Source organism: Myxine glutinosa, chromosome 4, assembly GCF_964187855.1.
Source record: "Myxine glutinosa chromosome 4, kmMyxGlut1.1, whole genome shotgun sequence".
NCBI classification, from domain to species: Eukaryota; Metazoa; Chordata; class Myxini; order Myxiniformes; family Myxinidae; genus Myxine; species Myxine glutinosa.
The window spans coordinates 718,491-745,197 of NC_136264.1; the positions used below are offsets into that span (position 1 = coordinate 718,491).

Here is a 26,707-nt window from a genome sequence, read left to right on the forward strand (position 1 = left end):
CCAAGAGGAATGTGGTGCCAGCAAAGGGTCGCTCGCTCGAAATCATCGCATCGTCATCCTGGATACAACCACACTTGATTAATCTTTTCAACTAAACCAAGAACTTCCACATCCTCTTCAATGTCCTCTCCAGGTTTTCAAAACACCTGTTCACTGCCATCTCAGGTCATCCCCCGTCCAGAACCTCGATCTTTTCTATCCCGTTCACCCTCTCTAACCAAAGCCCTCATTCCAAATTTCTTTCACCCCCCCCCCCCCCCCCCCCTTCCTGAGAGTTTCCTTCTGTATCCATCTTCTTGTTCACCCCATGCTCTTCTCCTGCCTCCCCATTCCTCCCTGCACCCATCATTTGTCCAAGTCTTCCTCTATTTTGTCCCTCGGCCCTACTGTTGGTGCCCCTCTCTTTCTGCTGTTCTTCTTGTCCTGCTCTTCCATGAGCCTCGACTCCTGCACAAAAAAGAAGGAAAAAAGCCATAGCACTGTGCTGCTCAATGTTAGTGCTAGCGAGATAGCTTACAGGTGTGAGCACTCACTTTTGAGCTGTCTGGCCTTGATTAGATTCCCGACCTGACCATAAACTGTCGGATTGGTGCTTCATTTGCTGGGTGGGATATCACAAGGTGTGCCGACCGTCAGGTGTACATTATGCCGTCTGCTTGCGGTGCTTGGTGGCCAGTGAAGACCCCAAGGTGTCCTTTGCGGTGAGTAGGTGAGTTCTGTAACACAACCATGAAGAAATTACAAATTCCTGCTACCTTGAACGTCAGGCCTGGACAGTCGGTTCGTGAAAGACTTGGTCCAAAAACGTTGCCTGGCCAAAAACTGCACCAGCAGGTGAGAATAATTGGGACCATTGTCGACTGTGGTGCTGAATGGTAAAAGGTGGTTATTATACCTTGAGAAAAAACAAAAATAGTGAGAAATGTCTGTTTAGTTTCGTTGTAAATGAAATCCGAATATTTATGGGATGTGTACCTTTATTTTCATTGCTTTAATCCAATTACTAATCATATTAGTGTTTACAGGTACCGAAAACCTGGTGTAGAAATAATCATTTGGAATTAACTGAAAAAGTGTTTTTAATAAAAGTTTGTTGAAACATTTGATTGTTGGTGGAGAATTTGGTAAAACGAAAGAGCAGTTTATATTTATTTATTATTTTATAACCTGAGAGATTTTTATTATTGTATTTTTAATTAATAAATAACTCTGCCATACGAGATTCACTCATACCTGTGTTGATTCACTTACTATACCTGTGTTGATTCACTCTCTACCTGTGTTAAACTCTCCCACCTTCCCTTCAATGATTACTTGAATTCCACCAAGTCATATTTTAAATAATGCAGGTGTTTATCGGGTTTGTTATTCATTCTCATCTGTACCAATGACTCATCGAAATCCAGGTTCAAATTCCATATTCAAATCTATTTGTCCATCGGCAGGAGTAGTGCAGTTACCAAGCAGCTTGCTAGCACTTGCCAAGCCGACCGTTTACCAAGCAGCTTGCTGGAGCTCGCCAAGCCGGCCGTTTACCAAGCAGCTTGCTAGCGCTCGCCAAGCCGACCGTTTGCCAAGCAGCTTGCTAGCGCTCGCCAAGCCGACCGTTTACCAAGCAGCTTGCGAGCGCTCGCCAAGCCGGCCGTTTACCAAGCAGCTTGCTAGCGCTCGCCAAGCCGGCCGTTTACGAAGCAGCTTGCTAGCGCTCGCCAAGCCGGCCGTTTACCAAGCAGCTTGCTAGCGCTCGCCAAGCCGACCGTTTACCAAGCAGCTTGCGAGCGCTCGCCAAGCCGACCGTTTACCAAGCAGCTTGCGAGCGCTCGCCAAGCCGGCCGTTTACCAAGCAGCTTGCTAGCGCTCGCCAAGCCGACCGTTTACCAAGCAGCTTGCGAGCGCTCGCCAAGCCGGCCGTTTACCAAGCAGCTTGCTAGCGCTCGCCAAGCCGGCCGTTTACGAAGCAGCTTGTGAGCGCTCGCCAAGCCGGCCGTTTACCGAGCAGCTTGCTAGCGCTCGCCAAACCGGCCGTTTACCAAGCAGCTTGCTAGTGCTCGCCAAGCCGGCCGTTTACCAAGCAGCTTGCTCGCGCTCGCCAAGCCGGCCGTTTACCGAGCAGCTTGCTAGCGCTCGCCAAGCCGGCCGTTTACCAAGCAGCTTGCTCGCGCTCGCCTAGCCGGCCGTTTACCAAGCAGCTTGCTCGCGCTCGCCAAGCCGGCCGTTTACGAAGCAGCTTGCTAGCGCTCGCCAAGCCGGCCATTTATGAAGCAGCTTGCTCGCGCTCGCCAAGCCGGCCGTTTACCAAGTAGCTTGCTCGCGCTCGCCAAGCCGGCCGTGTACTAAGCAGCTTGCTCACGCTCGCCAAGCCGGCCGTTCCTTATCCATGGTTTAGATGGAGTGTTGTTTGGGTATTTAATCAACTTGGCGAGAACTCTACACGAAACTTGGTACCTGAGCACACCCTGTGGCACCCTGCTCTACTCCCTAAATGAATGTAACAGGGTAATGGAGATGTGAAAGCAATCTTCGATGCAGGTACAGGTACGCCGGTTCGTTTGAAGAGAAGGAGGAGAATGTGTTTATGAAGGTGGATTTATAATCTTGTTTGAATGTCCAAGTTAATCATTATTTCCATCTCGCATTCCAGCAGATGATTCATAAAATGATTTTCACCAAACGTTCCAGTTTGAAAGTTTCACCAAATGTACAGATTGTCGTGGAAATGGTGAACACGTTCCTTACGAGGTCCAGGTGTGCGTCCACTGATCAGTAAGTTTGTTTTTCTTTCCTTTAAAAGATAATTTGTATGTTACAATGTTTGTTAAAATGTTTGTTACAATTTTTGTATGTTACAATGTTTGCCTCTTACAATGTTTGTATGTTACAATGTTTGTTTGTTACAATGTTTTTTACTATGTTTGTTTGTTACAATGTTTGTATGTTACAATATTTGTTACAAGGCTGGAGGCTCAGGCTGGAGTTCCCCAAGGCAGTGTTCTGGGCCTTGTGCTTTTTCTGGTCTTCATCAATGATCTCTCCGACTCTCTTGAAAATCCTCTCTATCTCTTTGCTGATGACTCCACTCTCTGTCGCTCCATTCCTCATCCCTCAGATCGGCAGTCTGCAGCCTCCTCACTCTCTGCAGACCTGGACAAAATCACAGACTGGGCAAACAAGTGGAACATGTCTTTCAATCCTGACAAATCTCACACTCTTACGATGTCTCTCCGAAAAGACCGACTGGACAACACTCCCATCCACTTTCTGAATAATCCTCTCCAAGAAGTTCTGTCACTCAAGCTTTTAGGTCTCACTATCTGCCATGATCTTTCCTTGGAAAACCACATTTCCAAGCTGGCCTCCAAAGCCAGTCGCCACCTGGGCATCCTCCGTCGTGCGAAGTCCTTCCTTGGCACACCTGAGCTCCTCACCACATACAAGGCTTTCATCCGCAGCTCAATGGAATACTGCTCTCCCCTCTGGGCTGGTGCTCCTGCCTCACACCTAGCTCGTCTTCACGCTGTTGAAATCAAAGCTTTCAGAATCATTGGAATCTCCCGCGATGACACTATCTCCGAGGGCCTTTCACTTACTCACCGCAGGTAGGTTGGTGGTCTTTCCCTCTTCTACCGACTCCTCTCCGGCCTTGCTCCTCCAGCTCTCTCTGGACTATGTCCCCCAAATATTCCTACAGGTCGCACATGATCTGCCTGCAACCCTCTTATGGTTAAACTGCCAAAATCAAGACTCTCTGCTCACCTTCACTCCTTCATTCCTCTTTTCTCCCGCCTCTGCAACAAACTCCCCCACTCCCTTCAATCCCACTCCTCCCTCCAGGTCTTTAAAACAGCTGTTCACCACCATCTCTTATCTTCCCCCATCCAAAACCTTGATCTTTTCTACCCCCGCTAATTTCACCCCAAATCCACTTTTTTGAAATACCAACTTCTTTCCTGGAAGTCCTTGGTGTCCTTGTGTTTATACTTCGAACCACCCCACCCCCCCCCCCCCCTCTTCCCACGCCGCCTCCCCCCAAGCCCTCTCCCTCCCACACATTCCCGATGTCCCTGACCTCAAATGTTGTGTTTATGTGCTTTCCCTTCTCTCCCCATCTTGTCTACCGTTCCCCTTTTTATATACTTTGTTTGTTTGTCTGTTTGATTTGTTTGTGCGATAAATGTTAGGTCTTTCACGAGCCTCGATTCTGTATACAAAATTTTTTTTTAAAAATGCTTGTTTGTTAAAATGTTTGTTAAAATGTTTGTTACAATTTTTGTATGTTACAATGTTTGTCTCTTACAATGTTTGTATGTTACAATGTTTGTTTGTTACAATGTTTGTCTCTTACAATGTTTGTATGTTACAATGTTTGTTTGTTACAATATTTGTTACAATGTTTGTATGTTACAATTTTTGTATGTTACAATGTTTGTATGTTACAATGTTTGTTTGTTACAATATTTGTTGCAATGTTTGTATGTTACAATGTTTGTTTCAATGTTTTTTACTATGTTTGTTTGTTACAATGTTTGTATGTTATAATGTTTGTATGTTAGAATATTTGTTACAATGTTTGTTTGTTACAATGTTTGTATGTGTCGTGTCCTTGGTCTTGGACATAATGATTAATTTGCCGTCCCAGTTGAATTGACCTCTTTTTAGCCATTCCAGTGATACTTCCTTGTCTATCCCCAATCTGTCCAACTGTTTTTTTTATACTTCCCTGTCTTTCTCCCAGTTGTGACTACATATCTGCTGGTGTTTCATCTTGTATTTTTCTTTGGTCTTTTTTGCATTCGTTGGAGCTATATTCATTGCTGTTTCAGTTTGGTGTGTGGCAGCTTCTATTCAGACCTGTCCTAGGGGAAAAAAAATGCTAGGTGGTTTAGGGACACCTTTTCTGGTTTGTCGTGTTCATGCTTGTACACAAATTGTATTCGGTAGTCTGTTGAGCTTTTCACGTACTCTGCTAATCCTACAGTCATCGCTCTGTGCACTTGATTGAATTCCATCAGGCCGCCACCACCTTCTCTGCTCGGCAGGTACATTCTTGGGATGCACTTATTTTTGTAGAACATTTTGTGGATAGTGACGAGTTTCCTTGTTTTGATATATAGTTTTTTGATATCCACTTGTGGCCAGTTTACTATTCCGCAGCTGCACTGGAACATTGGTACTGCTAGTTGGTTTATGGCTTTGATTTTGTTTCTTGGGGTCAGATATGTTTTCAGGATCAGCCTCGTTCTATGCAGGTATTCTTTGGTAATTGTTTTGTGCATTTTTTATAACAAATTTGGTGGTCCTCTTCTACTCCGAGGTATTTGTAAGATGCTTCGTTGTCTTGCTCTTGTATTGTTGTATCTAGGTCGATTTTTATGTTGTCCGTTTTTGTTGGTCTACCTTGCACGAATGTGCACTTTGCACACTTATCCAGGCCAAATTCCATTTGGATGTCGTCGGAGAACCGTTTCACTAATTTCAGTTGTTCTGCCAATTTTTTGTTGTTCGGTGTGAAGAGTTTTATATCATCCATACACATTAGGTGTGTCGCCTTTCTTGCTTCTTTTGATCTTTTATTGGATGTTGGGGTGTATCTGTGTCCGTGCTCATTAAAGAGGTTACTTAGTGGGTCCAGGGCCAGGCAAAACAGGAGAGGAGAAAGGCTGTGTGTGTATATTATATATGTGTGTATGCATATATGTTATAGTGTGTGTGTGTGTGTGTGTGTGTGTGTGTGTGTGTGTGTGTGTGTGTGTGTGTGTGTGTGTGTGTGTGTGTGTGTCGTTGGTTGTTATCACCAAATCGTGGTTTCAGAAGGTGGAACAGGGTCCTCACAGGTTTCCGTGTATCTACCTTCGTGCATGTGTGTGCTTCGTGCATGTGGCTCTGTATGTTTGCAAGTAAGTTGCTTTTGCATGGTAGCCCCACAAGTGGGTGGGCCTCAGGAGATGGAACGGAGATCTACCGGGTCTCTGAAAGTATCCACCTCCATTAGCATGGATGTGTGTATGTGTCTGCATGTGTGTGCGTGCTCACAAAAATATGTGCAATATGTCACGCACAAGACGAGTGTACACAACATATCACTGTACATGTCACGCATAGCATGTGTGTATATACAATACAGCATGTGCACAATATGTATATGTGTATGTATATAACGCCTAAGAAAATGTGTGCATACAATGCACAGCATATGATCTCACAAAACAAAACAAAAAATGCCAAAGCAAAACCAAAGCCAAACATATGGTCCACCAAGTCTCAGGCCCCCTTCCACTCGAGTCCGCCAAGTCTCAGGCCCCCTTCTACTCGAGTCGGCCAAGTCTCAGGCCCCCTTCTACTCGAGTCGGCCAAGTCTCAGGTCCCCTACCACTCGTGTCCGCCAAATCTCAGGTCCTCCTTCCACTCGGGTCCGCCAAATCTCAGGCCCTCCTTCCACTAGGGTCCACCATATCTCAAGGCCCCTCCCCCCCACCCCCCCCCTCCCCATCTGTGCATGTGTGTGTTCTCCTCGATGGGTTAGAATCGGCAGAACCCATCAAGCCCTGGATGCCTCCTCCTTCCCCCAACAAAGTCGCCCATGAAGCTGTTGTATTTGGCACATTACTGGATCTCATGGAGCTCAGTTCACTGTAGGCATAACATGGCATAAAGGGAGTCGCCAAATCCAGGGCACTCGTTCACAGCATGACGAGGTCAGAGAAATCCAGCAAGCCGCCTGGACAAGCTACGTCCCAGATGATCCACTTGACCTCGGGTGCTACGTGCACGGCACTGCGCCCCAGAAAAGCTGGCGTGCACTCCGCGAAGCCGCCGCACGGCACAAATCCTCAATCTCACCTTGCTCTCTCACATCTTCAATGGACGGAGCTCTACGGGAGGCCGTCCGTTAAATCCCGGGCCTTCTGACATGGCAGCACAGGACCCACAAGTCCCAACAAGCTCCATAACGAACCAGGCCACCCAAACGCCCATCAAACGGTACGACATCGACCACCATCTCATCCCATCAAAGCTGTCGTTCTCAGGTCAGTCTTTACTGTCTTCGAAACTGATTTATTCAACACAGCTTCTTGTGTTCATCTCCATCCTGGTAAGTCATGCCGCCTCCCTCACCACCAACATTGTGTGTGTGTGTGTGTGTGTCTGTGTGTGTGTGTGTGTGTGTGTGTGTGTGTGTGTGTGTGTGTGTGTGTGTGTGTGTGTGTGTGTGTATGTTTGTGTCTGTCTGTGTGTCTGTGTCTGGGTCGTAACATTTGAGTTTTGTCATCAAATTTTCAGCAAAGCTTTATAATGAGAATATGGAGAAGGCAAAGTAATTATTTTGTCAAAAGGTTAAAGGTCAGCATCACCTAAAATCATTAATTTTCTCCCGATTGCCCTGAAATTTAAAGAATTTGAATATCAGGTCACTGAATTGGTTCACTAATCAATAGGTCGGAGTTAATTGGTTTTTTTAGATCAAAAGTTCAAAGGTGAAGGTTGTATAAAATCGTCAATTTTTGTCCAATTGACCTGAAATTTAAAGAATTTGCATATTTGGTCACAGAATTGGTTCACCAATCAAAAGCTAGAAGCTGATTTCTTTTTTTAGATCTAAAGTTCAAAGGTCAAGTCTGCATAAAATCAATTTTCATTTTGTATTTTTTAAACTGTTTTCGTTATTTTGAGCATACAGAAGAAGAAGAAGAGGAAGAGGAAGAAGAAGAAGAAGAAGAAGACAGATTACAAACGAACGCGGATGGGCTTTGCATTTTCAAATACTTTCTAGTTAGTAATAGTATAATATAATGTGGACATTATTTGTTGTTGATATAAGGTCATGTGATCCATGATGTTCTTCACAGAAGGTGGTGATGGGGAAGTCTGCAACAGAGGTGGCTGTGATGGAGGATGCAAGTCCCAAGAAGTTGGAACGTGCCCAATGGGACAATAAGACGCAGTACATGTTTACGTGTGTGGGCTTTGCTGTCGGCCTTGGAAACATATGGCGCTTTCCATACCTGTGTCAGACCTACGGGGGAGGCAAGTGGTTACAATAACATGAGAATTACATGGGGCAATACATTGTGTAGTTGGGACAACCTCCATTGGTCTTCGACAGAGAATAATTGATACGTATCAATGTGTGTGTGTGTGTAACCATTACAATAATCACACACAACCTGTGATCATGAATGTTTTCGTAGCAGAGCATTAATCCTGGACAGGTCACCATTCCATCCTTTTTCCTTGACGGCGTCCCTGGATGGTGTACTTCACCATCACAGCAATGGAAAAACATGGGGAATAACTAAAACAACACTCGGTAGAGCGTATCCCTCCGCCAGGCTGAATAGGTTTACGTTTTGTATCCACTGATAGGCCGGATCTGGATCCAGACCTGAACCAAAATCGAATGAGCTTGTTCTTATCACCGAACCAACTCATCCACCAAGTTTTATCATAACATTTGAATTTTTCCATTTCACCCCCTCCGCCCTCCCCCCCCCCCCCCCCCATTCCCACGCCTCACCCCCCCCCCCAAGCCTTCTCCCTCCCACAGATCTCCCGATGTCCCTGCTCTCAAAATGTTGTGTTTGTGTCCTTCCCCTTCTCTCCCCATCTTGTCTACCGCTCCCCTTATTATATGTTTTATGTGTCTGTTTGATTTTTTGTGTGATTGATGTTAGCTCTTTCACGAGCCTCGATCTTGGATACAAAAAAAACTCCTCCATAACGTTTTGAAATATCATGTGATATACCGTATTTTTTTTATTTTTTTTTATACCGTATAGTATATTGAGCCTGGTGTTGGCGTGGTTAGGGTGCCGGCTTGGGATTCTAGGATCCTGGGCTCGAATCCCGGTCGATCGCTGAATTAACGCCAGGGGGTTGATCTGTCATCCTTCTGAAGCCTGTCATCCTTCTGAGGTCGGCAAATTGAGTACCAGCTCACTGGTAATTCCCTGTGTGTCGCAATAGGCGACTAATAGGGTTGGCGGCAGGAAGGGCATCCGGCTGTAAAACATCGCTTCAAAAAAGGGGCCCATGGTCCCCAAAAAAGGCCAACCCCTGCTCTGCGGGCAAAAATGGCCTCAAGGTGGTTCTATACCGTCTCGTTTTTGGTCCCATCTCTCAATGGTGAAGAATCACTTTTAAAATGATAATATAATTATTGTATCCACATCTGGATGTTCACCCAAATTGAATAACTTCCTCCTTGTTACACACCCAAGCTACACACCAAGCTTCATCTGAATCCTTCGATAAGTTTTTTGAGACATCGTGCTCTATATCGTTTTTGGCCCCATCTCTCAACTGTGAAGAACCGCACTCTCTCCGAGCTCCTTTCCACATGTCCGCACCCTACCAGCAGCTCCTCCTCCCCTGTCACTAACAGTGTGCACCTCAAACATCTGAGGCCTGGGCTCCAGGATGCTGCCGACAATCAGGACATCATCTGTTTTACAGAATCCTTCCTTCCGCAGGATGCACCTGACCCCTTTGTGCTCCTCCCTGGCTATTGTCTCCACTGGTTTTATCGTCCTGAACCTCGTCCTGGCGGCGGATTTGCGTTGCACACCAGGAACTCGATTTTTCCATCATCGGTTATAAATTGAGGTTGAGGGCCTCCATCTATTGTTGGGAGAGTAAAAGGAGAAAGTCCGAGGTGGAGTGACCTGGTCTGAAACCAAATGGGTGATCTGAGCTGAAGCTGTTGGAGAAAATGAAGGATTTCATATCAACTGCGATGATTCTATGACTGCTGATGATTGGACGCAAGGTGATAGGTCTGTCGTTAAGGGAATTCGTTTTTGCAACTTGTTTATGTCATGCTGTGATGTTTGCAGATTTCCAAGCACATGGAAGATGACCAAGCGCAAATAGCAGGGTCAAAAGGGCAGAGAGAGGATGTGCAAGAGCAGCAGAGCAGGTTTTAGGACACGTGAGCTGATGCTGTGTTGTCCAGTTGCAGAATCGCAGTCGAAGGTTGAAAGAACCTTCTCCACCTTCTCAGGTGCAAAAGACACAGAATCCAGTAGCACTTGGATTTGACAGGGAGGGGAGGTTAATGAGAGTGAGGGGTCGGGGACACAAGATTTGGCAGAAAACTCAGAATTGAGGCATTTGGCATTCTCATGAGCGGAGTCTGCTGCGATGCCATTTGAAGACGGATGGAAGGATGGAAGTGGAGCATGCTTCAGAGACAGACTTCACAAGGAGCCACGAGGTTTTAGAGGAGGGAGACGAGTTTGAAAGTTCATTCTTGAGGTTGGACAGGTGTTGTTTTCTGGCTCTCCTGAGAGTGGACGCACACTTGTCGTGGACCTTTTGGAGTGCACTGTTTGTTTCCCACTTCAGTGAATAAGTTACAGATCCACCACTTAATGTTCGTCTTTGATTTATAACCAAAACTTTCTTCGTGTTTCTTAGAAACCTCATTAGAAGGTAAACATTTTAATGTAACAGTTTCTGATGTATTTGCATTAAAAATTACTATAGTTATAAACTGTTAAATAAAGAGCTCATTCTGTGCAATATGTAGGATGCACACCATCGTGTGTGTGTGTGTGTGTGTGTGTGTGTGTGTGTGTGTGTGTGTGTGTGTGTGTGTGTGTGTGTGTCACTATTCCAATGGCCTGTCAGCTTGTTTTTGCAATCAGAGGTCACTGTTGATTTGCATATTGAATACAACCTGTCCCTGTGATCTTACCTTGGATGCAGGAGCTTTCCTTATTCCATACTTCATTTCACTCTTCCTGGTTGGCATCCCGCTGTTGTATCTAGAAATGAGCATCGGACAGCGGCTGCGCAGCAGCTGTATCGGGGTGTGGAGCCAAATACATCCTTGTCTAGTGGGTTTAGGTATGACCGCTTTTTACTGATGGAAGGTGATGGATGGAGGGCTTCTGCTTCTCTGTTCCAGAAATAACTTTAGAATTTTGTTGCATTTTTTTTAACCAACAAAATCACTGCATTGGAATGAAACTGGCACAATGTACATGCACATCCTGTTTTGCAGAAATGTAGCCGAGCAGCCTCATCGATCCTTATGCAAGTCTGTAAAACTGTTTTTGTTCATCTTTGTTTCTAACACTCAGGGCCGAATTTAAGAAGGGGGTTTAAAAGTTAGACGCGTGTAGAATCGCTAATCGTCCGGTCAAAGTTCGTCGCCAATCGCCGAAGAGTGATTATCTAATGCGATAAAAACCTAATCAAAAGGATAAAAACCTAATCGCCTGTTTAGACGCGCACAACTAATCGGCTGTTTATCTCCCTTCGTAAATTGCTGTTTAGACATGCATTTTGCTGTGCATGTACATGGTTTTGTTGGCGTTTAAGGGTTAGGCGTGTGTTAACAAGACACCCGCTAAGCACCTTTGTAAATTTGGCCCTCGATGTTTAGGTGCCTAAACTTGTAGTTTGCAGAGTAGCCCATTTGGTTTCAGCATAAGAGGAAAGAAAATGCTGCCGGATGTGGATTTTCTTCGACAGTTTGTTGCTGTGGCCTTTTATCCGATTTTTACTCTTCACTCATGGCAGCTTATTTGTGCTATATATATTTGTGCACTGTAAACATGCAACAACCAGAACAGCACTGGGTAGAGCGCGTACCTCCGCCAGGCTGAACAGTTTATGGTTTCTATCCCACTGATGGGCCGGATCTGGATTCTGACCTGAACCAAAATCTAATCGGCTTGTTCTTGTCACCAAACCAACTCATCCACCAAGTTTAGTCATAACTCGTCCATAACTTTTTGAAATATCATGTTATATATTGATTTTCTACCAATCTCTCAATGGTGAAGAATCACTTAAAAATTAAATAATTCTCGTATCCGAATCCATATTCAGATCTTCACCAAAATTGAATCGTTTAGTCCTTGTCACACACACCACCTCTCCAACAAGTTTTGTCTAAATCCATCCACAACTTTTTGAGATATCCTGCTATGTATCGTTTTGGCCCGATCTCCCAATGCTGAAGTCACTTAAAAATTAAATAATTCTCATATCCAAATCCATATTCAGATCTTCACCAAAATCGAATCGATTAGTCCTTGTCACACGCACAACCTCTTCAACAAGTTTTGTCTAAATCCGTCCACAACTTTTTGAGATATCCTGCCATGTATCATTTTTGGCCCGATCTCCCAATGGTGAAAAATCACTTTTAAAATTCTAGTAGCCGGATCCGAATCCGGATCTTCACCAAAATCTAATCATTTCGTCCTTGTCACACACCCAACCTCTCCGCCAACAACCGTTTGAGATATCTTGTTCACAAACAGACAGACAAACAGACAGGGGTGAAAACATAACCTGCATCCACCTTCGGTGCCAAAGGTAAATATGAGCTCCGTGGAGCATTTCAGGTATCTGTTGCACTGAAAAATAGAAAACTTTCCCATTTTTGCTGCAATATATAAAAATGCTGTCATTTTACTGTGGTCCAAAAGCTTCTTCTTCTTCCACTCAGGGTTCCATGCTTCATTCATACCGTATATAATATACCATTCACATATTTTGTACATATGTACTTTTTTTTTACACACACACACACCATTTTTACCTGTGACATGGTGCTGATCTACAAGGGCTTGGCATTACTGCTTTTGGGTTCTTGTTGGGGGTCGATTTTTGAAATGTGCACTCATTGGTCAGACAACTGTCGGACCACACCCACATTTGTCGCTTGACTCCACCCACCATATCACCGAGATGAAATGACGGTAATCAAGCATTACGTAATGCAAATTACGAAAAAAAAGTATTGCTAACTATACTGTCATGGCACATATTTTAAACATGTAATTTAAAAATAGCATTACATAATTTTTGAATGGCAACATATTGAGGGTCAAGCAATCCATGACGTGTGACAAATCAGCTCGTTCTGATATAACCGTGGGGAGGGTGACGTGGATAAGTGGTGTCGAGTTAATCTTTTAATAACACATCAAATATGTGTGTTTCCCAATCGTGATGTTCATATTTTAAGAGTGCTTTAAATGTGCGCTTCCTTATGAATTGGCCCGTTACCGGGGTTTGTCGGAGGTTGTCACCACGGTGTGGTCATTCTTGTTACCAAATACTTGTGAAGTGAAAAGTGGGGTTAAGCAATTGTCTTGTCTGTCTGTCCGTCTGTCCATCAGTTAATGACTGAGGAACAACTTAATTTCAATTGAATTGTATTTTGAACAAGGACAGAGAACCATGTCAAAGCGATTGAAAGGAACAGTTCTGATGGTCTTGTGTGTACCTTTACGGTCTGGAGACGGTGGCACTGGCAGAGAGACGACAACAGAAGCTGTAGATTTGCGAGAACAACTGGGTCAGGAGGATTGCGGGAGTGAAGAGGGTGGGTAGAAGGAGAATGGATGAACTGAGGGAGGAGATTGGTGTGCAGATGAGCTTGACGGGGAGATTGGTGAAATGCCGGCTGAGATGGGCTGGACACGCGGTGCTGATGGGGAAGAGAGAATGACAAAGAGAGCGGATAAGCCGAGGGAACAAGGAAGGAGAAAAGAGGGAGACGTGGTTGAGATGAGAGGATTGTGTGAAGCGGGATATCAGTAAGTTGGGGTGGTTGGAGGGTGGAGAGAGTTTACTTGAGAACAGAGGAGTATTGTGGTCAAGGCAGGGCACAAGCTTGGTGCCATTGGACCTCACCCCTAAAAAGGGAACAGGAGGAGTAGGAGGAGAAGAAGAAGATTTTGAACACCACTCGGAAAACCAACTTGTAGTTTTGCAGTACTTTGAGACAATACCTTTACCCTCTGTGCCTGTCGGCCTGGCAGTCAAACAAATTTAACAGGAAACGTAGTTTTTAAGGACGTTATAAAGCACACAAACACCAGGCATCAATAACTAATGTAATGTGTTAACTAAGTTGGTGTAGGAGACGCTGCATTAACGGCGGTAAACTTCCGGAATTAATTTTGGATACAACCTTCACTATTTTTATTTAATTTCAATTGATTTACAAACATGAACACTGTAGAACACAAATCGCTTTCTTGCCGCTTCCAAAAACCTCCAGTATTCCAATACTATGCTGTACTTGGACATGTTAAATAAGGTGGTGTATAATATACTGCGTCACTGGCGGTATACTTCCGCATTTTTTATACGACCTCTAAAATCATTATTTTATTTCAATTGAATTATATACTTGAACACTGCGTGCCAAGTGGGGTAAGATGTTCGATGAACTCCTTCGTTATACATACCACTGTTCCACCTGAATTATCACATTAAAGCGCGGCGTTACGCGCGCTGCTTGTGAGCAAGGAGGAAGCGGACAAGCGGTAACATATGAACGTCTTTATTGTAAGACTACACTGTAACACTGAACTCTTCCGGGCTGGTCGCCCGGTGTATATCCTGAGGCCACGCCTACCCCTCGGGCGTGGCCACCGCCCACTTGGTGCGTGGAATGATGTCACCACGCCAGTGGGCTTTTGTGTCCGCCACACGCGCCCCCCCAGAATTCCCGCGCACCTGGAGGGCCAGTTTGCGGGGCAGACAAATGACCCGGCCGAAGCGCCCCCTGGCGATCGGCGGCGTCTGGGGTGCAGGGATACCAGGTGGGATGCCCCTGGCTGCCCCTGGGATGGGTGCAGGACCGGGGGGCGCCGTGGCGGTGGGGCTGGGCGGTGCCGGGGGTCCGCCCGCAGGAGGGCGGCCCCGACGTGGGGGTCGGGCCACTGGCGGTGGATGGTCCACATCGAGGTGGGCCGGCTTGAGGCGGTCTACCGAAACGCGGTCAGGAGTACCGCCGATGTCCAGGGTGAAGTGCTTCGCCCCGGTCTCCAGCACGCGGAAAGGCCCGTCGTACGGGGGCCGCAGTGGTGTCCGATGGGCATCGTGGCGGACGAAGACGTACTCCGCCGTGCGAAGCTCCGGGGCGACGTGCGTCGGTGGGTGCCCGTGGCATGCCGTTGGCACCGGGGCGAACCTCTGGGCGGTCTCTTGCAGAGCGGAGCGCTGCTGTGCCACGGACCATGGTGCCGTGGAGTCGGGGAGGAACTCGCCCGGCACCCGCAGCGGTTGCCCGAAGACCAACTCCGCCGCGGATGCGCGCAGGTCCTCCTTGGGCGCCGTCCGGAGGCCCAGCAGGACCCAGGGGAGCCTGTCGACCCAGCCGCCGTCGCGGAGGGTGGCCCGGAGCGCGGCCTTCAATGAGCGGTGAAATCGCTCACACAGGCCGTTAGCCTGGGGGTGGTAGGCCGTGGTTCGGTGCAGCCGGACCCCGAGCCCCTGCGCAACCGCCCCCCAGAGCTCCGAGGTGAACTGGGGGCCGCGGTCGGATGAGATGTCTGAGGGGGCGCCGAACCGGGCGACCCAGGTGGCGATGAAAGCCTGCGCGACATCGGCCGCCGTTGTCGACGCCAAGGGCACGGCCTCCGGCCACCGGGTGGTGCGGTCCACCATGGTGAGGACGTGGGTGAAACCCCGCGAGGGGGGCAGAGGTCCCACCAGGTCCACGTGGACGTGGTCAAACCGGCGTTCCGGCACCGTGAACGGGGCCAACGGGGCCTGGGTGTGCCGGTGCACCTTGGCGCGCTGGCACGCGAGGCATGTCCTGGCCCAGCCGCGGACGGCCTTCCGGAGGCCATGCCAGACGAACTTGTCGGCGATCAGCCTTTGGGAGGCCCTCGCGCCCGGGTGGGACAGGCCGTGGATGGCGTCAAACACCTGGCGCTGCCAGCCCGCGGGCACAATGGGGCGAGGACGCCCGAGGGAGACGTCGCACAAGAGGGCCGCGCCCACGCCGTCGAACGGCACCTCGGTGACGCGGAGGCCCGTGACGGCGGTCCGCAAGGCCTGGACGTCGGGGTCAGCGGCCTGGTCCGCTGCCATCCGGGCATAGTCGATGCCGAGGTGGACTGCGTGGGCGACGGCCCGGGAAAGGCAATCCGCCACCGGGTTGTCCTTCCCCGCGACGTGCTGGATGTCCGTCGTGTACTCGGACACGGCCGAGAGGTGACGCTGCTGCCGGGCCGACCACGGCTCGGTGACCTTGCCCATCGCGAAGATCAGCGGCTTGTGGTCGACGAAGGCAGTGAACGCCCGGCCCTCGAGCAGATGGCGGAAGTGCCTGACCGCCAAGTGAAGTCCGAGCAACTCGCGGTCGAAGGTACTGTAACGGCGTTCGGGCGGGCGAAGCTGCCGGCTAAAGAACGCCAGCGGTTGCCAAGCTCCACGCACCCATTGCTCGTGCACCGCGCCCACCGCGTAGTCCGAGGCATCGGTGGTGAGGGCGATCGGTGCATCGGGCGCCGGGTGCGCGAGCATGGTGGCGTTAGCCAAGGCGAGCTTCGCGCCCGTGAACGCCGTGTCCATCTGCTCGGTCCAGGTAACGTCGCCTTTGCCCGGCTTACCTCGGAGAGCTTCGTGCAGGGGGCGCAGGAGCTGGGCGATACGGGGCAGGAACCGATGGTAAAAGTTCACCATGCCCATGAACTCCTGCAGCCCTCTGATCGTGCGGGGGCGCGGAAACCCCTTCACCGCCTCCACCTTGGCCGGCAGGGGGACGGCTCCGTGCCTGGTGACACGGTGCCCCAGAAAATCGATTGTGGCGGCGCCGAACCGGCACTTTGCGGGGTTCACAATCAGGCCATGCTGGCCCAGGCGTTCGAAGAGCGTGCGGAGGTGGCGTAGGTGCTCTTCGCGGGACGCGCTGGCGACGAGGATATCGTCCAGGTAGACGTAGACAAAATCCAAGTCGCGCAGGACGCTGTCCATCAGTCGCTGGAACGCCTGAGCCGCATTCTTCAGACCGAAGGGCATGCGCAGGAACTCGAAGAGTCCGAATGGCGTGATGACCGCCGTCTTCGGGACGTCCTCCGGCCTGACGGGGACCTGATGGTAGCCGCGTATGAGGTCCACCTTCGAGAAGAAGGACCTGCCCGCCAAACGGGCGGAAAAGTCCTGAATGTGGGGGACGGGGTAGCGGTCGGGAGTCGTGGCGTCATTGAGACGGCGATAGTCCCCGCAGGGTCGCCATCCCCCGCCGGGCTTCGGCACGATGTGCAGCGGCGACGCCCAAGCGCTCTCTGAGCGCCGAACGATGCCGAGTCGCTCCAGGGTAGCGAACGCCGCTTTTGCCACCGCCAGCTTCGTCGGCTCGAGGCGGCGTGCCCGGGCGTAGACCGGTGGCCCGACGGTGGGGATGTGATGGGCCACCCCGTGCTTGACGGCCCCCGCCGAGAAGGTGGGCCGCGTGAGGGCCGGGAAGCCGGCGAGGAGGCGGGTGAATGCGTCCGCTGCCGGAAGCGTACAGACCAACGTGGCCGGAACCGAATCGTTCGGCAAGCCGCTTGGCAAGCCGCTCGTTGAGCTGGGCAACGCACATGCGAGCGAGCTGAACGTCTCGGCCTGGACAAGCCGTCTGCGCTTGACGTCGACCAGGAGCCCATTAGCGCACAGGAAGTCCGCGCCAAGCAGTGCCATGGGCACGTCGGCGGTGACGAACGTCCATCGGAAAACCTGCCCTCCAAACCGCAGAGAGAGGCAGCGTTTTCCGTACGTACGGATGGGCGTCCCGTTCGCGGCAAGCAGCGCGGGGCCCCCACCCGCGGCGTGTTTGTCTGACGTGCCGGCGGGAATGACACTCACCTGTGCTCCCGTGTCGCACAGGTAACGGCGCCCGGAGAAGGTGTCCGTTATGAACAGCAGGCTGCTCGAACGGCCGGCGCTCATCGCCACAATTGAGCGCCGGCCCGGGCGTTTCCCGACCCGTTGAAGGAGCACGGCGGATGACACCGCCGAGCTTCGTGGCCGAACTTGGCGTGGAACCAGCACCAGGTGGTGGAGCTGGAGGAGCGCGGCTGGCTCCGCCAGGCCGGTGGAGTCGACGGGTTTCCCCGCGGTGGCGGTTTTCGCCGCGGCGGTGGGCGGGGCGTGGCGGCGTTCACGAGGTGCGTATCAGCATGCTGCTGAAACTCAGCGTGCTGTGGAAGATGATGCTGTGGAACAGCAGCATCGAAGGCCGTGACGGCCACGCCAACGCTCGCCCGCGTGTCCGAAGCGGCGAAGTACTTGTCCGCCTCGGCCGCCAATGCTCGGGGTTCCGTTAGCCCGGTCCCGGCCAACGCGAGGCGAACCTGCGCTGGAAGTTGGCGACGGAAAAGCGCCCGGAATAGCGAACCGGGGGCTTCGTCGCCCAACAGTGACAGCATATGGTCCATTCGGACCGACGGGCACGTCTCACCGAGCTCGGGGAGATCCAGGAGGCGGTCGGCCCGTGCGTCGTCCGTGAGGCTGAACGTGGCTAGGAGTAGCCGCTTGAGTGCCTCGTACTTGTGGCCATCCGGTGGGTGGCGAAGGACGGACACAACTCGAGCGGCCGTGCCGGGCCCGAGGGAGGCGACGACATGGCAGTAGCGCAGGTCGTCGTTGGTGAGGCGCCGAAACTGAAATTGGGCTTCGGCTTGAACGAACCAGACCTCGGCCTGGGCCTCCCAAAATTCGGGAAGTTTAATCGCCATTGACTTGTCGTTGGCCATTGCAATGGCGTCGTGTTCGGAAGGATCGCTACGGCAGATCCAACGTCGAGGGTCACCAGTAAAGCGCGGCGTTACGCGCGCTGCTTGTGAGCAAGGAGGAAGCGGACAAGCGGTAACATATGAACGTCTTTATTGTAAGACTACACTGTAACACTGAACTCTTCCGGGCTGGTCGCCCGGTGTATATCCTGAGGCCACGCCTACCCCTCGGGCGTGGCCACCGCCCACTTGGTGCGTGGAATGATGTCACCACGCCAGTGGGCTTTTGTGTCCGCCACAACATCAAATTTTAAGCAGAAACGTTTCATTCATATGTATTCATACGATGTTCGAAGTCTGTTGTCATGTTATTAATTCTGCAATAACCTATATTTCACTTTGTTTGAGCATCAAGGCTTTTAAAAAGAGTTTTTCCATAAAGTAGAATCTTCAATGATTTGTAACTGACTGATGTATCTAACTTGATGAGCAGCTCGGCTCTGTTCTTCAACAGAGATTCCATATTGTGTCATAAGATTCAATCCTCTCGCCTAAGATTCAATCTAAGATTCAATTCAATTGACACACACACACACACACACACACACACACACACACACATACACACACACACACATACACACACACATACAAACGTACACACACACTAACACATCCTCACACACACAAACACACTAACACACTATCACACACATGTACAATGTACAGACAGACTCACACACCCACACTCTCACACGTGTACAGTACACACACACACACACACTAACACACACACATACACACACTAACACACACATATAATGGACACACACACTCACATGTTCACACACACAAACGTGCACATACACACATGTGCATACACAGACACACACATGCACACACACTAACACATACTCACACACACACTAACACATCCTCACACGCCCACACTAACACACTATCACACACACGTACAATGTACACACACACTCACACTCAGGCCAACCGGCACGGTCTTCAAGCAGCCATCAATCATCTGGACTGGTCTCCCATCTCTACCACCTCTGACATCAACTCATCCTGGGAATTCTTCCAAAGTAAATTGCTCTCTCTCATGCACAGATTTATCCCATCTCGTCTTCAGTTGTCATACCCTTCCTCCCGTCCATGGTACACGGATTCTTGTGGTGAGGCTGTTGCCCTGAAACAACTTGCTTTCGTCTCCTGGAAAGCAAATCCAACGGAAGGAAATCTCATTTCCTTTCACAAAGCCCGAAACAAGTGTGTGTCCACCCTCAGCAGAGCCAGGAAACAATATCTCTCCGTTCTCAAGACCGAACTCTCTTATCTGTCTCCCTCTTCCAAATCCTGGTGGCGTCTGGTCAAATCCGTTTCTGGTGTTTGTTCCCCCTCCATCCCCTCCCTTACCTCAAACGGCTACACAGCTGACTCCGCACGTGAAAAAGATGAATGCCTCAACTCTGTGTTTGCCTCTAAATCTTGTGTCTCAAACCCATCCCTCTCTGTACCCACCATACCCAGTCGTACTCAGCTGCTCCTGGACTCCGTGTCCTTTCCTCCTGACAAGGTGGAAAAGTTTCTGTCAACCCTCGACTCTGATTCTGCAACTGGACCTGACGGCATCAGCCCACGGGTCCTAAAATCCTGTTCTTCCGCTCTTTCACTCCCTCTCTCTGTTCTCTTCACCCTCTCTTTTGCTCAAGGTCAAATGCCATCTGCTTGGAAATCAGCCAACATCACCGCTTTGCACAAAAAAGGTGCAAAAACAGATCCTAGCAACTACAGACCAATCAGCCCTCCTCCTTTGGTATCCATGGAAATCTCCAAGCATGGCTGGCGGACTTCCTCTCTCGCCGTAGTCAACGTGTGGCCCTGAATGGGTTTCTCTCATCTCCTCTTCCTGTTCAGGCTGGAGTTCCCCAAGGTATCTCCCTGCTCTCGGATGTTGTGTGTGTGTGTGCTTCCCCTTTTCTCCCCATCTTGTCTTCCGCTCCCTCTTTTTGTGTATTTTGTTTGTCTGGTCGATTTGTTTGTGAAGTTAATGTTAGCTCTTTCACGAGCCTCGATTCAGTATACAACAAAAAAAAAAAAAAGAAAAAAAAAAAGCCTTCTCCCAATTATCAGCAAAGTCATGGAATCCATCATTGCTTCGGATATGAAATCTTTCCTCTTCTCCAATGGCTTGATCTCTGATCATCAATTTGGTTTCAGACCAGGTCACTCTACTCTGGACATGCTGCTTCTGCTGTCTCAACAATGGATGGAGGTCCTCAACGCCAAACAGGAAATTAGAGCTGTCTCCCTCGACATATCACGTGCCTTCGATACGGTCTGGCACCCTGCTCTGCTCACCAAACCCTCCTCCTTTGGTATCAATGGAAATCTCCAAGCATGGCTGGCGGACTTCCTCTCTCGCCGTAGTCAACGTGTGGCCCTGAATGGGTTTCTCTCATCTCCTCTTCCTGTTCAGGCTGGAGTTCCCCAAGGCAGTGTTCTGGGCCTTGTGCTTTTTCTGGTCTTCATCAATGATCTCTCTGACTCTCTTGAAAATCCTCTCTATCTCTTTGCTGATGACTCCACTCTCTGCCGCTCCATTCCTCATCCCTCAGATCGGCAGTCTGCAGCCTCCTCACTCTCTGCAGACCTGGACAAAATCACAGACTGGGCAAACAAGTGGAACATGTCTTTCAATCCTGACAAATCTCACACTCTTACGATGTCTCTCCGAAAAGACCGACTGGACAACCCTCCCATCCACTTTCTGAATAATCCTCTCCAAGAAGTTCTGTCACTCAAGCTTTTGGGTCTCACTATCTGCCATGATCTTTCCTGGGAAAACCACATTTCCAAGCTGGCCTCCAAAGCCAGTCGCCGACTGGGCATCCTCCGTCGTGCGAAGTCCTTCCTTGGCACACCTGAGCTCCTCACCACATACAAGGCTTTCATCCGCAGCTCAATGGAATACTGTTCTCCCCTCTGGGCTGGTGCTCCTGCCGCACACCTAGCTCGTCTTCACGCTGTTGAAATCAAAGCTTTCAGAATCATTGGAATCTCCCGCGATGACGCTATCTCCGAGGGCCTTTCACTTACTCACCGCAGGCAGGTTGGTGGTCTTTCCGTCTTCTACCGACTCCTCTCCGGCCTTGCTCCTCCAGCTCTCTCTGGGCTCTGTCCCCCAAATATTCCTGCAGGTCGCACAAGATCTGCCTGCAACCCTCTTGTGGTTAAACTGCCAAAATCAAGACTCTCTGCTCACCTTCACTCCTTCATTCCTCTTTTCTCCCGCCTCTGGAACAAACTCCCTCACTCTCTTCAATCCCACTCCTCCCTCCAAGTCTTTAAAACGGCTGTTCACCACCATCTCTTATCTTCCCCCATCCAAAACCTTGATCTTTTCTACCCCCGCTAATTTCACCCCAAATCCACTTTTTTGAGGTGACTTTTGTCTTCTTTCCTGGAAGTCCTTGGTGTCCTTGCGTTTTATACCTATCCTGCCTCCCCCCAGGCCCTCTGCCTCCCACACATCTCCCGATGTCCCTGCCCTCAAATGTTGTGTTTGTGTGCTTCCTCCCCTTCTCTCCCCATCTTGTCGACCGCTCCCATTTTTATATACTTTGTTTACTTGTTTGTTTGATTTGTTTGTTTGATAAATGTTAGCTCCTTCACGAGCCTCGACTCTGTATACAAAAAAAAACAAAAAAAAAACGTACACACACACTAACACACATGTACAATGTACACACACATATTCACAATACTCATACACACAGACACACACACACACACACACACACACACACACACACACACACAAAGTAACACGCAAACACACGTATAATGTACACACACTCACATGTTCACACACACACACACACGTACAATGTACACACACATATTCACAATACTCATGCACACACACATACAGACAATGCATGTGCACACACAAACACATACACACATACATACATACACGTGCACACATACAAACACACACACACACACACACACACACACACACACACACACACACACACACACACACGTACCATACACACACACACACACGTGCACATTATATCTTTCTCGCTTGTATGGCCGCTGACTCCAAGTGACACGATCTGTTGTCGCTACTCAGTGTTCAGCAGTAGATGACGTCACACTGTCACACACTACTTTTAATATGAACTGTGTGTTCTTCTTTGATGCACTTGAAGGAAGAAGCCATGATGTGAAGTGTGTGTGTGTGTGTGTGTGTGTGTGTGTGTGTGTGTGTGTGTGTGTGTGTGTGTGTGTGTGTTTTTTTTTTTTTGTAGGAATAGCCAACATGCTGGCATCCATTTTTATTGCAATGTACTACAATACCATAGTAGCCTGGATCCTGTGGTATTTCTTCCAATCTTTCCAGGAGACGTTACCTTGGACCTTTTGTCCTGTCTGGACAAACGGATCAGGTGAGTTGTCATTTTAACAATCATGATGTCATCTAATGAATATTTGGCTTGATCATGACGTGGCATGGTCCATTAATTAAAATGATCATATTTCCTTCACCAAATCTTGTCCAAAGGAAAAGTTCTACAAGACATAATGTGGAAAATATTTTGTACCAGAGTGTTTTCGATTTCCACAGGTAGATCAACCTGTTCTTATTGCTGTTACTTTTTTCTGTCTATTGGGATTTCATTATCATTTTTAGCTCACCTGGAACGACTTTCCGGGGAGCTTATGCGATGGCACATTGTCCGTCCGTCACTCTCCCAGCATATTAGTTACCCAGCGTCCTAGTTACCCAGCCAACACCAGATACGAACACGTCTCCCAGCATATTAGTTACCCAGCGTCCTAGTTACCCAGCCAACACCAGATACGAACGCATGTCTCCCAGCATATTAGTTACCCAGCGTCTCAGTTACCCAGGCAACACCAGATAAGAACGCATGTCTCCCAGCATATTAGTTACCCAGCGTCTCACTTACCCAGCCAACACCAGATACGAACGCATGTCTCCCAGCATATTAGTTACCCAGCGTCCTAGTTACCCAGGCAACACCAGATATGAACGCGTCTCCCAGCATATTAGTTACCCAGCGTCCTAGTTACCCAGTCAACACCAGATACGAACGCATGTCTCCTTGCATATTAGTTACCCAGCGTCCTAGTTACCCAGCCAACACCAGATATGAACTCATGTCTCCCAGCATATTAGTTACCCAGCGTCTCAGTTACCCAGCCAACACCAGATACGAACACATGTCTCCCAGCATATTAGTTACCCAGTTACCCAGCGTCCCAGTTACCCAGCCAACACCAGATACGAACGCATGTCTCCCAGCATATTAGTTACCCAGCGTCTCAGTTACCCAGCCAACACCAGATACGAACGCATGTCTCCCATAATATTAGTTACCCAGCGTCCTAGTTACCCAGCCAACACCAGATACGAACACATGTCTCCTAGCATATTAGTTACCCAGTTACCCAGCGTCCCAGTTACCCAGCCAATACCAGATATGAACGCATGTCTCCCAGCATATTAGTTACCCAGCGTCCTAGTTACCCAGCCAACACCAGATACGAACGCATGTCTCCCAGCATATTAGTTCCCCAGCGTCCTAGTTACCCAGCCAACACCAGATACGAACACGTCTCCTAGCATATTAGTTACCCAGCGTCCCAGTTACCCAGCCAATACCAGATATGAACACATGTCTCCCAGCATATTAGTTACCAGCGTCCTAGTTACCCAGCCAACACCAGATACGAACGCATGTCTCCCAGCATATTGGGTACCCAGCGTCCGAGTTAACCAGCCAACACCAGATATGAACACATGTCTTCTAGCATATTAGTTACCCAGCGTCCCAGTTACCCAGCCAATACCAGATATGAACGCATGTCTCCCAGCATATTAGTTACCCAGCGTCCCAGTTACCCAGCCAACACCAGATACGAACACATGTCTCCCAGCATATTAGTTACCCAGCGTCCCAGTTACCCAGCCAACACCAGATATGAACGCATGTCTCCCAGCATATTAGTTACCCAGCGTCCTAGTTACCCAGCCAACACCAGATACGAACACATGTCTCCTCGCATATTAGTTACCCAGCGTCCTAGTTACCCAGGCAACACCACATACGAATGCATGTCTCCTAGCATATTAGTTACCCAGCGTCCTAGTTACCCAGCCAACACCAGATACGAACGCATGTCTCCCAGCATATTAGTTACCCAGCGTCCTTGTTACCCAGCCAGCACCAGATACGAACGCATGTCTCCCGGCATATTAGTTACCCAGCGTCCTAGTTACCCAGCCAACACCAGATACGAACGCATGTCTCCCAGCATATTAGTTACCCAGCGTCTCAGTTACCTAGCCAACATCAGATATGAACGCATGTCTCCCAGCATATTAGTTACCCCGTTACCCAGCCAACACCAGATACGAACGCATGTCTCCCAGCATATTAGTTACCCAGTGTCCCAGTTACCCAGCCAACACCAGATACGAACACATGTCTCCCAGCATATTAGTTACCCAGCATCCTAGTTACCCAGCCAACACCAGATACGAACGCATGTCTCTCAGCATATTAGTTACCCAGCTTCCCAGTTACCCAGCCAACACCAGATATGAACACATGTCTCCCAGCATATTAGTTACCCAGTGTCCTATTTACCCAGCCAACACCAGATACGAACACATGTCTCCCAGCATATTAGTTACCCAGCATCCTAGTGACCCAGCCAACACCAGATACGAACGCATGTCTCCCAGCATATTAGTTACCCAGCATCCTAGTTACCCAGCCAACACCAGATATGAACACATGTCTCCCAGCATATTACTTACCCAGTGTCCTATTTACCCAGCCAACACCAGATACGAACACATGTCTCCCAGCATATTAGTTACCCAGCATCCTAGTGACCCAGCCAACACCAGATACGAACGCATGTCTCCCAGCATATTAGTTACCCAGCATCCTAGTTACCCAGCCAACACCAGATATGAACACATGTCTCCCAGCATATTACTTACCCAGTGTCCTATTTACCCAGCCAACACCAGATACGAACGCATGTCTCCCAGCATATTAGTTACCCAGTGTCCTATTTACCCAGCCAACACCAGATACGAACACATGTCTCCCAGCATATTAGTTACCCAGCATCCTAGTGACCCAGCCAACACCAGATACGAACGCATGTCTCCCAGCATATTATCTCTCCGGCTTAAGGTGAGATAATAACCAGATACAGTGATGGCGCCATTGAACGGACACCACATTATTCAGTGTGATTGTAAACCCTATAAAATCCTCGTGTTGAATCTGCCTTTGCACATCATTCAGTGACATCCCGAAACAGTTTCCTACTTGCTTGGCTGCTGAATTTGGATGGGCGACTCGATCTGGGTAGAGTCTGGGTGGTATGATACGTCTTTCACTTCTTAATGATGGATTTCACTGAGTCAAAGGGATAATGAGTGACTTTGAAATCTTATTATAACCCTCTCCTGAACGGTGATTCTTCACCACTTTATGTCTGACTTATTTGGAAAGCTCCTTGGTCTTCATGTTTGCCTTTTTGGTTGACCAGGTGAATTTCACCTTAAAACTCATTAGATAAGTGAATACTTGTCGGCCACTGTGTGTGTGTGTGTGTGTGTGTGTGTGTGTGTGTGTGTGTGTGTGTGTGTGTGTGTGCGTGCATGTGTGCGTGCGTGCGTGTGTGCGTGCGTGTGTGTGTGTGTGTGTGTGTGTGTATATCTTCTTTCCTCCAGGGATGGAGGTGGAGTGTGCCAAAAGCTCTCCAGTGCAGTACTTCTGGTACCGAAAAACATTGAACATCAGTCCCCAGCTGGAGGACAGTGGAGGTCTGCAGTGGTGGCTCGTTCTGTGTTTGTGCACCGCGTGGCTAATTATCTACGTGTGTACCAGTCGAAGTATTGAAACTACTGGCAAGGTACCTGTCCACAGTGCCAGAGCCACCTTGGGACAATACCTTTGATGTAATTTATTACATTTTTTCACATCCCAGTGGAGATCGCACATTTGCTGGTAATTTGTGGCCATTTTTGCTTTTATGTGGCACACTGTGTTCTTCATTGACACGATGTTCTTATTTATTTAATATAAACAATATTAATTCACAATATAAAATTCTTCGTCATTAATTCACAATATATAATATTGTTACGGCCACAGGTT

The 26,707-nt window shown here is 49.0% G+C and overlaps 1 protein-coding gene across 1 annotated transcript in view; it reads left to right on the forward strand.

Annotated features, from left to right (window-relative positions):
- The first annotated feature begins 2,646 nt into the window (after positions 1-2,646).
- Positions 2,647-26,707, forward strand: part of LOC137424402 (sodium-dependent neutral amino acid transporter B(0)AT1) — a 64,846-nt gene continuing 40,785 nt past the window's right edge. Inside the window, exons 1-5 of the mRNA XM_068111821.2 lie at positions 2,647-2,763; positions 7,845-8,022; positions 10,705-10,845; positions 22,808-22,945; positions 26,281-26,462. Of these exons, the coding sequence (XP_067967922.1) occupies positions 7,854-8,022; positions 10,705-10,845; positions 22,808-22,945; positions 26,281-26,462 (630 nt within the window). The 5' untranslated portion in view covers positions 2,647-2,763; positions 7,845-7,853. The remainder of the gene's footprint in view (positions 2,764-7,844; positions 8,023-10,704; positions 10,846-22,807; positions 22,946-26,280; positions 26,463-26,707) is intronic.